General features: G+C 47.7%; 1 protein-coding gene across 1 annotated transcript; it reads left to right on the top strand.

The window, feature by feature from the left end:
- Positions 1-23: 23 nt before the first annotated feature.
- On the top strand, positions 24-9616 carry UNC119B (unc-119 lipid binding chaperone B). The gene is made up of 5 exons (XM_039505808.1): positions 24-275; positions 2255-2368; positions 3068-3179; positions 3476-3648; positions 4593-9616. Exons 1-5 carry the CDS (start codon positions 68-70, stop codon positions 4703-4705), a joined length of 720 nt encoding a protein of 239 aa, XP_039361742.1. The 5' UTR covers positions 24-67; the 3' UTR covers positions 4706-9616.
- The last annotated feature ends 1170 nt before the right edge of the window (positions 9617-10786 follow it).

The following is a 10786-nucleotide window of genomic DNA, read 5'->3' as shown; positions in this document are numbered from 1 at the left end:
CGCCCCGCCCCTCGCTCCCATAGCTACGGAGGGAGGCGGCGGCCATCTTGGCGGAGGTGGCGGGGCGATGAGCGGCTCGAGGCCGAGGGTGGCGGCGCCAGGCCCCGAGAAGAAGCCGCCGCCGGGAAGCGGGGGGGTGCTGAGCCGGCTGCGGGGGCGGCGGGGCTCCGGGGACGCGGCGCCGCGGGCGGCCCTGCCCCGCTCGGAGTCGGAGCTGCTGGCGCTGGAGACCGTCCGGCCCGAACACGTCCTGGGGCTGGGCCGGGTCACGGAGAGTGAGTGCTGGGCTGGGGGACCTGGCACCGCGGGGCCGTCCGTGCTGCTGCCGCCCTGCGGGACCCCCTGCCCGGGCGCCCCCGAGGCTGGCCCCACTCGCGGGCGTATCGACCCCGGGCTCCTCCGGCAGAGCCGAGTGTGAGGCCCACGGGGACCTCGTGGCCGTTTGTCTGAGGATCCCCTCCAGGGACCCCATACACTTTGCCCCTCAGAGGCTCCATTTGCCTTCCCCAAGACACCACCCCTTACCCCCAGGGACCCCGTTATCATCCCCTCAGAAACCCTATACACTATGCCCCCCGAGGGATCCCGTACACCTTAACCCCACATCCATTAGCATTCCCCCAGGGACCCCCTGTACCAGGGAGGGGCAAACTTTTTGGCCCGAGGGCCACATCTGGGTATGGAAATTGTATGGTGGGCCATGAATGCTCACAAAATTGGGGGTGGGGGTGAGGGCTTTGGCTGGGGGTGCAGGGTCTGGGCTGGCACCGAGGGGGGTTGAGGGTGCAGGTGGGTGCTCTGGGCTGGGACTGAGGGGATCGGGATCATGGTTGGGGCACAGGAGGGGATTAGGGATGCACGCTCTGGGCAGCACTTACCTCAAGCATCTCCTGGAAGCAGCGGCACATATCCTCTCCGGCTCCCACACAGAGCCGCAGCCAGGCGGCTCTGCGTGCTGCCCTGTCCACAGGCACTGCCCCTGCAGCTCCCATTGGCCGCAGCTGGAGCGAGGCAAGCTCTGGACCCTGCTCCCTGGCTGAAGCAAGCAAGCCCCAGACTCTGCTCCCCGGCTGGAGCTCAAGGGCCGGATTAAAACATCTGAAGTGCTGGATGAGGCTCTGGGCCATAGTTTGCCCACTCCTTCCATATACCTTACCCTCTTTGCGGCCCCAATATAAGTCTTTCTGCAGAACTTGATATCCTCTTCTGAGGATACCAGAAGTAACCTTGCTGGGACAATATTCTTTCCGGTCCAGGACACTTCTTCCCTGGGGTCCCCACTATCCCTTCCAGAAAACATCCTAGGTCTAGACTAGGTGAAGGACCTACTCTGCTTCCTCTCTCAGCAGCCATATTTGGCTGGATAGATGAAAAGGTTGAAAGTCAGAAGTTGTCAGGCTCTTGTGATAGATCTCTGCTTTTCCAACTGGGTCCATTTTGGTACTGAGGCATTCCACCTTTTCTGGTTTGTCCACACAGACAGAAAAGTTGAGGGACAAAATCTTTCAGGGTCTGGAATACTGAGACTGTATTGGTCCATAGGGACCCAGATTTTTCTGTGAAGTTCCACATGCATGCCCATGTAGATGTTACATTTTTGGTTTCAGGTCCTAAATTGGCTAGATCATCAAAGTTTTGTTTTACTTGCCTATCTAGGATGAATATCCCTGAAACTGCTTGTCAGCCTTGTTCAGTCTACTCCTTGAGTTTGATGGTCTCTCACTTTCCAGTAGTTTTGATGAAGCAGGAGCCAAACTCTCCTTCCCTTTTGCAATTTGTCCTGTTGGCTTTTTTGCAGGAGTGATGCTGCTTAGGTGGTGCTTGTGTTAAACTGTGGCATACTGAATAAATAGCCTCATTTTCCCTCTTTGATTGGATTAGCTCACTCAGTATATATAGCTGAGTAGTACTAGTAACTTATAGTAGTTATACAATATATACATATGAGTAGTAGTAACTTGGTTCAGTCAGCACTGAGTCCAAATGCTGAACTGCATTGTGCTGTTTGATTAGTTTAACTGGCAACTTGCTTTTTTGGTTTCCTTGCTGTTTGCCCCCCTCAACTCTCCAAGAAACTTCTGGGAAATATCCCTAAAGGTTCTAAGGTGCTTGGGCTCAGTTAATGTTGCTGAAGGCCTTTTGATACCTGAGAGGAGAACCTTTGAGGCATATGGGTTAGTGGCCCATATTTTCTTCTCCTGATCTGGACTGTCGTGAGCAAAAGAGCCCCCTAATATGTTTCTCTATCTCCTAGATTATTTATGCAAACCTGAGGACAACATCTACAATATCGATTTCACCAGATTCAAGATCCGGGACCTGGAGACAGGGACAGTGCTGTTTGAAATTGCCAAGCCTTCTGCTTCAGGTAGAACCTGCTGACAGTGGGGAAAGGGCTAGATATTATGGGTTCTGGTGGGATGCAGGGAAGGGGCTGTGCAGGCCAAACACCAAGATCTTTCACTATGCATAGTGTATTGAGTTCACCTGTGTCGTCCCTATAGGCTGATACTGTTTTTCCATTTGTGAGCTTGGTGGGATGCGAATACTGTGCTTAGAGATCCCTTTACCTTCTCAGCTCAGCAAGGTTGTTACAGATGGTGCCCAGTGTTTGGGGGACTTGCATGCCCCATAGTTGTGGTGCTGCTGTTGTGGTCTGATATGGTTTGATTTTTTCCCCCCTGAACACTAGATCAAGGTTTATCAAATTCTATAGTTAAGTCCCACCAAAGATCCGTTTATGTGTAAGTAGGCAAAGGAAGACTGGAGTGCAGATCCTGGAGGTAAAAGGCTAGTGGTCAAATATCTATGTACTTCCATAGTTAATTCCTGGACGTGCATCTTTGTGAGCAGGGTCTTTTGGTCCATGTAATCAATTGTGTTTGCTATGAAGCTGCTGTCTGTTAACTTCTTAATGCCAGTAGCATATCAAAGAACAGTTCTTAGATATTGCGGTGCCAGGTGTCTGAGCAATGCCTTGGATGGTTTCTGTATACCACCTACAAGCCATCAGCATGTTATTCCTAGAACATCAGAAGATTAACTCTGAGTTGGTAAATTCTTCTAGAGCAAGATGATGAGGACGAGGATGACAGTGGAGAAGTGGACACCAGTGCAGGCCGCTTTGTTCGCTATCAGTTCACCCCAGCATTTCTCCGTCTCCGGACAGTCGGTGCAACGTGAGTAAAAGCTCATACAAAGACGGGGGAGTAATGCCTCCAGGGAACTTTAGGTACCAACCCTGTTAATTCATAGGTGAACTTAACAATGGACTAGTGAGAACCCAGTTCACAATACAAATGAAAAAGAAGCTAGTAGTGACAGAGAAGATTCCAAGATCTGCCTCGGTTTAGCAGTGATATCAGCCGTATTGTTAGGTTCTGCATAACTACAGCTCTGAGGCTCTCTGCCTCTCCCAGTCTGAAGTGAGCTAGGTGGTCTCATGAGGTGTATTTCTCCTGCCCTATGCCTGCAGAGTGGAGTTTACAGTGGGAGACAAGCCAGTGTCAAACTTCCGAATGATTGAGAGACATTACTTCCGGGATCGCTTGCTGAAGAACTTTGACTTTGATTTTGGCTTCTGCATCCCCAGCAGCAGGAACACATGTGAACACATCTATGAGTTCCCCCAGCTCTCAGAGGACCTCAGTAGGTATCCTTCCTCCCTCACTGAACTGCTGCTGTGTTCAAATGCTCTCTCTCCCTGAGATGATAGATGGTCATGTGGTGGGACAGGAAACTAGGAACAGGTAGATCTGGGTTCAGTTTCTGGCTCTGCTGATGGCTCACTGTGTAGTCTTGAGCAAGTTGCCTTCATATGCTGTGTGGTTGAGGTTTGGTGTTTTCCTTTATTGGCAGCTGGTGACCTCAGAGTCACAGTGGCTTCTGCACATAATGCCTCAATGCATAGTCCAAGAGGTAACCGTGGTGACTTGGAGAGAATATTCCCTTAAAGGCCAAAGACACACATTCATAGCACCCACTGTTTGGGGTTTGAGTCCTCCAGCTGCAGACTGGGGTTGTTTCTTTTCTGGGGGCCTGTGGAGAGCCATCTGTGATGGTAAGCTGTGAATATTCCCTGTGTGGTTTTATTACAAGATGTGCTGTGCCATTGAGGGACAGACTGAACAGGAACAATTGAACGCTCTCTGCCACTCTCTGGGTATGTCTGGCAGAGGGAGGATGAGCTGAGTTTGTATGTGACTTGAGTACACAAGCTGGGCGTGCAAGTGACGTTAGTTTTTCCACTTACTCCACACCAGGCAGGTCTCAGAGGAGGAATGTACTTGTTCAGTGCTGCTGTACTGTGGCCTGACACAGGGTCCAGAATATCTGTGTGAAATTGATCCACCCTCTTCCAGTTTGCTTTGACAGCCTGAAGACCTGCATTCTGTGGATAGGCTGAACAGGTGGGCCAGTGCAGAGCTCCTGAGGCTCTCACAGTTACACCAGTTTGCTTCTCTTACCTCTCCTTAGGGGCAGAGCTTCAAAGTGACAAAGGGTTTTTTTTACCACATGCTTGTTTTCCTCTAAAACTGCACTGCCCCTGGGGATGTGCCAGACACAATACTCATGACCTTTCTCTCCTACAGTCCGCCTGATGGTTGAACACCCCTATGAGACCCGTTCAGACAGCTTCTACTTTGTGGACAACAAGCTGATCATGCACAACAAGGCTGACTATGCCTACAACGGGGGACAGTAACCATTGCGTTCATGTCCACTGGACGCTGTGCTATACCTAACCATTCCAGACGTGCACAAAGGGAGGAGTGCTGCTGTCTCATGCACCAGGGCCTCTTGCTGAACCTTTCCTTCACCCATGGACTCAAAACATGAAGCAAGAAGGCTGAGGTGGCAGTTTATGACAGTAAAGGAAATCTCCCTGCAACACTCCCCTCCCTGGCATTCTTATGTACCTTGCCTCTGGCTTTCTCTCTGTTTCTGATGGTACCTTGTTTAGGTTTCGGATCAGGAAATCTAAGGCTCTGCTAGCAGATTATTGATGTTATGGTTTTTGTTGTTAGGTTACACCCTGTGCCACCCAGTGGGCAAACTGCCCCCTGTCCAGAGAGCTCAGCTGATATGTGGGCAAGCTATTTCTCAGTACGAGAATCTGCTTTCTCCAAGTAGCCAGTGGAGCCTGAAAGACAGATAACCTCTTTACTGCATAGTGGTTCAGTCTGTATGAATGACTAAGACTGGCTCCCAGTGTGCACCCCTGCTCCCCCATCCCTCAAGGGGAGAGTTACAAGAAGGGATGAATCTATCTTTAAGTGGTGCAGGAATCTTCCTTCTGCTTCCAGAGACCTGGGCCACTCCCAGGATTCCTTAATCTGTTACAAGTATGTCTTGCAAGGGATTCGAATTGAGGGTCAGAATGTTTGAAAAGAGAGATTACACTAAATTGGCAATTAAATCAACCTGCCAGACTCCCTACTCCTTGAGCTGTTGTTAGGGAATAATTGGGCTATGAGTGGGGCTCAGCCTTAGGGCTGAGGTTAATCTTGCCACCTTCATTTCCCCTGCATCTGTGTGAGAGATTTTTCTGCTCAAACTGCACTGTGGGGGTAGGATGTCTGTCCATTTAGCTCTTTCTTTGGAGGTTGGAGGAAGACCTGGAGAGTCACCTGAAGAACATTCTGCTTAGCAGGCAGATCTTCCTAGACTTCAGTCTTTTTATATATTTTTAAACTCATGTGAGTTTAAAATACCACATCAGAGGTATTATAGTAAGAGGCAATGGTGTTACCAACTCATCGACTTTGTGTTGTTTGGGCCAGTGCTTAGGGTTGTGCTAGTATTAAACTGAGCCCTAAATGCTGCCCAGACCAGGACATTGAGGCACTGTTGGGAGGTGGCTGCTTGTGGTGATCCAACAGGAAGAACTGACATGATTTTATCCTTAAACCATGTGGATTTGAGCCTCTGCCAGTGTTTTACCTATTTAGTTGGATCATTTATATTTAAGATTTGGAAAACTTCTTACGACTTCTTCTGTGGAGATAATTACTACAGCTATTAGAGCAGCCAAACCAAAGTGTATGTTTCAGACCTATGTAGCACCTGGCATTGAAGATGGGAAGAAATATTTGTGTCAGGCACTGACACAGTGTATGTCAGTGGCAGTGAGGCTGGGGTCTAGCTCTCTGCCACGCAAATGTGCACTATTGAAATGCTTATATGGGTGTCATATTGGATACCCTGATCCACTGATACCTTGCCATTCATTCGCACTCCAGCCCTATTGCTGATCAGGCCTGCCTCTTGTGTCTAACAGCTTGGCCTTATCTATGCTAGACAAGTTGATCGGTGCCAGTATCGTTTGTTCCCCCTCAGACAGTGGAATAAGACAGTGGAAATGCACCTTGTGGCCATACACGCACTGGCTGCAGTTGGTTCCCAGTCATGCTAAGTAATGTCCAAAGTAGACTCTGCTTTGTCAGGACTAAATATTGATCACAATTGTAGGAATGTGGATGTTACAACTTAGGGCTTGTTAATATATACACAATAAAAGGAAGCCATTGTTCCATTTGTGTGGCAGGAGATGAATAGCGTTAGCACTAGCACAGAGGATCAACTAGCTACAAGGTAACAGGTGAGAATAAATGTGGGATAAGGATCATGAAAGAACCTTCAGTTATAGGGGAGGATATTAATTATGAATGACACCACAAATGCCTTTATTTTTCTTTTGGAGAGGGCATTAATTGTGGACCATCACAACAAATACCTTGGGAGCATGAATAGAATAAAAGTGACCAGGCTCAAGATGTGTGTGTATGGCTGTGGTGTTAGAAAGCTGGGAGGTAAAGAACAATTCTCCTGCCATTTATACCCATCAGCTTCCCCAGGGACGTGCATGTAACTCTGTTTGATTGGTAGTTTAGAATCAGTAGAGCTGGTGTATCTTAAGAAAGGTCTCTAGTTCTCCTTTTGCTGGAGCTGTCTCCAGAGCTCCTTGCACTGTGCCATGGTGATACTAAAAGATCCTTTCTCACACAAGTACATCATACTTCTTTTGAGAGGACACAATTCCCCAGAAAAGTGCTTTCTATCCTGATGTGTTCCAGGATGCTCAAGAGAGGAATGTCTAAGGAGATAACTAGTTATTCCCAAGGAGCCGGTGGGAAATCCAGCTGAACTTGTGTGTAGTATAAATCCAGGTGCCTTTAAATATGACTTTTGTCTAATTCTCTGTTTAAAGCAACTACTTCTTGCTTGTTCTTATGAATGTGATGGTTTGTATTTGTTCCAAGTGTAATGGATAATGAGGTAGTCAGAAGGGATGTGTTATCACCTCAGCCAGCAACAGGGAATACTCTGTACACAAACATCCCAACATGTATAAGATGTATTATCAAATCTTTAAATAGTATCTAGTGTAGGTAGGAGGATTTGGCAGTGGTTGGATGCCATCTAGTTGCTGTTTTGCAGAGTACATCTCCCTAGCATGAGTATACTGGAAATGTGGGACTGGGTATTAGCTGCTGAAGAAGAGTCCATTCCAAACTGCAGTGGTCATCTTGAGCACCCAGAAGTCAGGGCAGAGGAAAGGACTGGTGCTCTGGGTGTCTCACGTGTTACTGTGCCATCTCCTCAGCAATAAGAAAGGGAAAACTAAAGATCATAACAGTTGGAAAAGAGAGGTGCTGCCAGTTGCATTGGTTTTCCAGATTTAAAAGGCTAGCCCCAGAGGCATGCTGAGAAAAAGGCTCATATAAGAGGGCAACACTATCCTAGGAGGGTTAGTCAGGCAGAGGAAGTTATGGATACTGAGCATAATCCAGTATTCCCTCTCTCCTGGATGCTGTTAGCATCTCCATTTAGAAGAGCATCTGTGGAGTACTTCCCTGCCCTTGGTAAACATGATTAGCAGAGAATCTTTTCGCCTTCAGTCTGCGTCGTTTGCTGCTGAGTACAAGCTCCTCAAACCAGGAAGGAACTCCATGCATTCTTCCCCCTCCCCCTTCAAATGGGATGTCCATTTTGGTGTGGTATATGTGTGTATGGAGCTGGTGCTAATGGAATGAGGCAGACATTTCTATAGTGTTGGCTAAGGAGTTAGTGGGTGGGAGATCAGTACGAGACTGGCCTCCCTCTGTTAGTATACACAAGGCTGGAAAGGGAGTGGGGAGTTAAGCTTATACTGTAAGTAAAAGGGCCAAAAATGCAAACAAACTAACTCCATAAAGTATTTGTCCTCTTGGGACCAGTCTGAAGCATTCTCACAGTGACTGCATCAGGCCCATGTGCTGTGCAAGAGAGGGGAGGAAACTTCCTGCACAACTGTTCCATGGGTGACTGAAGATTTTGTATTGCAGCTGGTGTGATAGGGTCACGTAGTGTTACATGACCAGGTATCGCTGTCCCTGTTCTCTCCCTTAGTTATGAACTGTCTTCCTTTGTGTATTTCCTTATGGTTTTAAGTGCTTCTCATCAGAGAGGAGAAGAGCTGGAAGTCTCTTCCCATTGCAGCTTCTCTGAGCTGGGATTTTCATTTTGCTTCTCTAGTCAAGGTACAGGAATAATGGGCAAAACGTTTGAAAACAGGATACATTAGTGGAAATGAATCAGGAAGGTGATTAATAATATTTTGTGATAAGTGGTGGAGCAGCAAGATGAATTTGGCCAAGTAGTGTGGTAACTCCACTTCCAGGTTCTGTACTTCATTAAATCCAACGATTGTCTTCTGAACCACTATCTTGTCACATCAAGCTTTGGGCTTTGTGATGCCCTCTTAATGCAGGGCTCTTCACATAGCAGCCCACATCTACTCTGCCAGACGCACAGATGACTGCTGTCTAATAATGTGCGACTCAAGTAACTCTTGGAGTCATAAAACATTGCCCTCTCCCTGTGGCTTAATGGTGAGGACAAAGCTAATGGATAGCTGGCGATGTCTAACAAGCAATTCCTCTTCATCTGTCGAGGAAGATACAAGCACTAGCAAATATCATGGTCATCTACATGGCCTTATGATTTTTTGTTTGTTAATGAGGTACATTTATAGGCATATTAGATGTGGGTTTTGGGCAAGTTGCAAATGCATCTCTATGCCCCAAAGCTTTGGCACTCCTATCAGAGTATTTGTAACAGGACATGGGTAGTGTTACATCTTGACATGACCAGTTTGTCTGAGGGAAAATATAACCCAGCATCCATACTTGCTTCATTCTGTGAATCAGAGATTTGTACAAGCCCAGCATTTCCTTGTACTTGGGACTGGCTCTCTGCTTCATGATGCCCTTTACCCTGGGAGCCCTCCAAATCTTGGTCCATATTGTCTCCATATCATCCACGTCTGTCCCTTTAGAACCAAGAATGATCCTTGGGTGCTGCAGGTTCCCCTTAGTTTACAAAGGACAGTAGCAGTTCAGTGGAGATTTAAAAGAAATATATTTTTTCCTTTTTAAAGATATTTTTCACAGAGAATGCAAGAAGCATCAATGAAGTTGCTTGTGATATTTCCCTCCTCTGCTGTCCTTCTACCTTGGATCCTCATTCCACTGTGTCTTGTCATGTCTCTCCTTGTCGAGAGTAAACTAGGCGACTTATTTGTATAAAATGTTATTTTGTCCCAAGCAATAGTAATAAACCAGGATTTTCACAAGAATGGGATTGAGTACTGTTTCTTGGCTCACTCACTCACTCACCGACGAAGTCGGTATTCACTCAAAAAGCTTATGCTCCAATACGTCTGTTAGTCTATACGGTGCAACAGGACTCTGTCGTTTTTTACAGATCCAGACTAACATGGCTACCCCTCTGATACTTCACATTATACCAGCACAAGGCAGACCCCAGTGTTCAGAATCACATTAGACCAGTGGGTCTCAAACATTTTGTATTGGCAGCCCCTTTCACACAGCAAGCCTCTGAGTGTGACCCGCCCCCTTACATATTAAAAATGGGGGTATTAAATTTAACAGGGCCTCAGGCTGTCAGCCCCATGCCTGGTGGCACTGATAGCTTACAACCCCCAGGTAATAAACTCATGACCCCCTCAGGAGTTACAATCCCTCCATTACTCTTAAAACACAGTACCTCACTTCTAGCTTTGGATCCACACTGGGTAACAGTGGAAACCTATATATGTTTCACCTTGAATCTGTAGTGCAGATTTATAACTGGCAAGAAAGCTGAGACTATGGCTTCTACTGTCCAATGCACATTGAAGCTGCTGGCCTCCAAATGGAGCATTGCGTGATGGGAAGGGTAGTCGTGGTTAAGCCTTACTTCTGTTTATTATTACTCTAGTGCCTAGAAGCCCTGCTCAGGATTGGAACACTACTTTGGTAGGAAGGTAATGCAGATATGGTCCCAGCCTGGAAACCTTTTGAATGCAGATTGAGAACTCTCAGATCATATAGTGTGAAATTATATAGGCTACCGCTGGCTAAGGGGTGTGGGGGGATGAAAGAGGTGCTACTAGCTTCCCTCCATATGGCATGAGGGAGGGAAAACAGGTGGGTTATGACCGAGTTTTTATCTGCATGACTAGAACTTCGCAGCTCTGGTCTCTGCAGCTGGCCTCCCTCGGGGCAGCTTGTGGCTCATGTAAGGCCTCTTAAACCGGGAGTTCCCCCGTTAGCTACAGGTTTTGTTTCACCCTCTCTTGGCCAGTTACAAGGGATCGCTGGTTAATGAGGTGCAGCTGCCTCTGCGTAAAATAAAGCAAGTGGCTGAGCGGCTCCCCGCAGAGCACAAGCCGCAGCGGGAGGTTTAGCGTCAGGAGCGGGCGGTGCGCTGTTACTAGGCTGGCAGGGCGCCCCGGGGTTGA

The sequence above is a fragment of the Mauremys reevesii genome, linkage group 18 (assembly GCF_016161935.1).
Source record: "Mauremys reevesii isolate NIE-2019 linkage group 18, ASM1616193v1, whole genome shotgun sequence".
Lineage (NCBI taxonomy): Eukaryota > Metazoa > Chordata > Testudines > Geoemydidae > Mauremys > Mauremys reevesii.
Note: the sequence above shows the minus strand (reverse complement) of the source record. Positions and strands in the feature narration are given on the sequence as shown.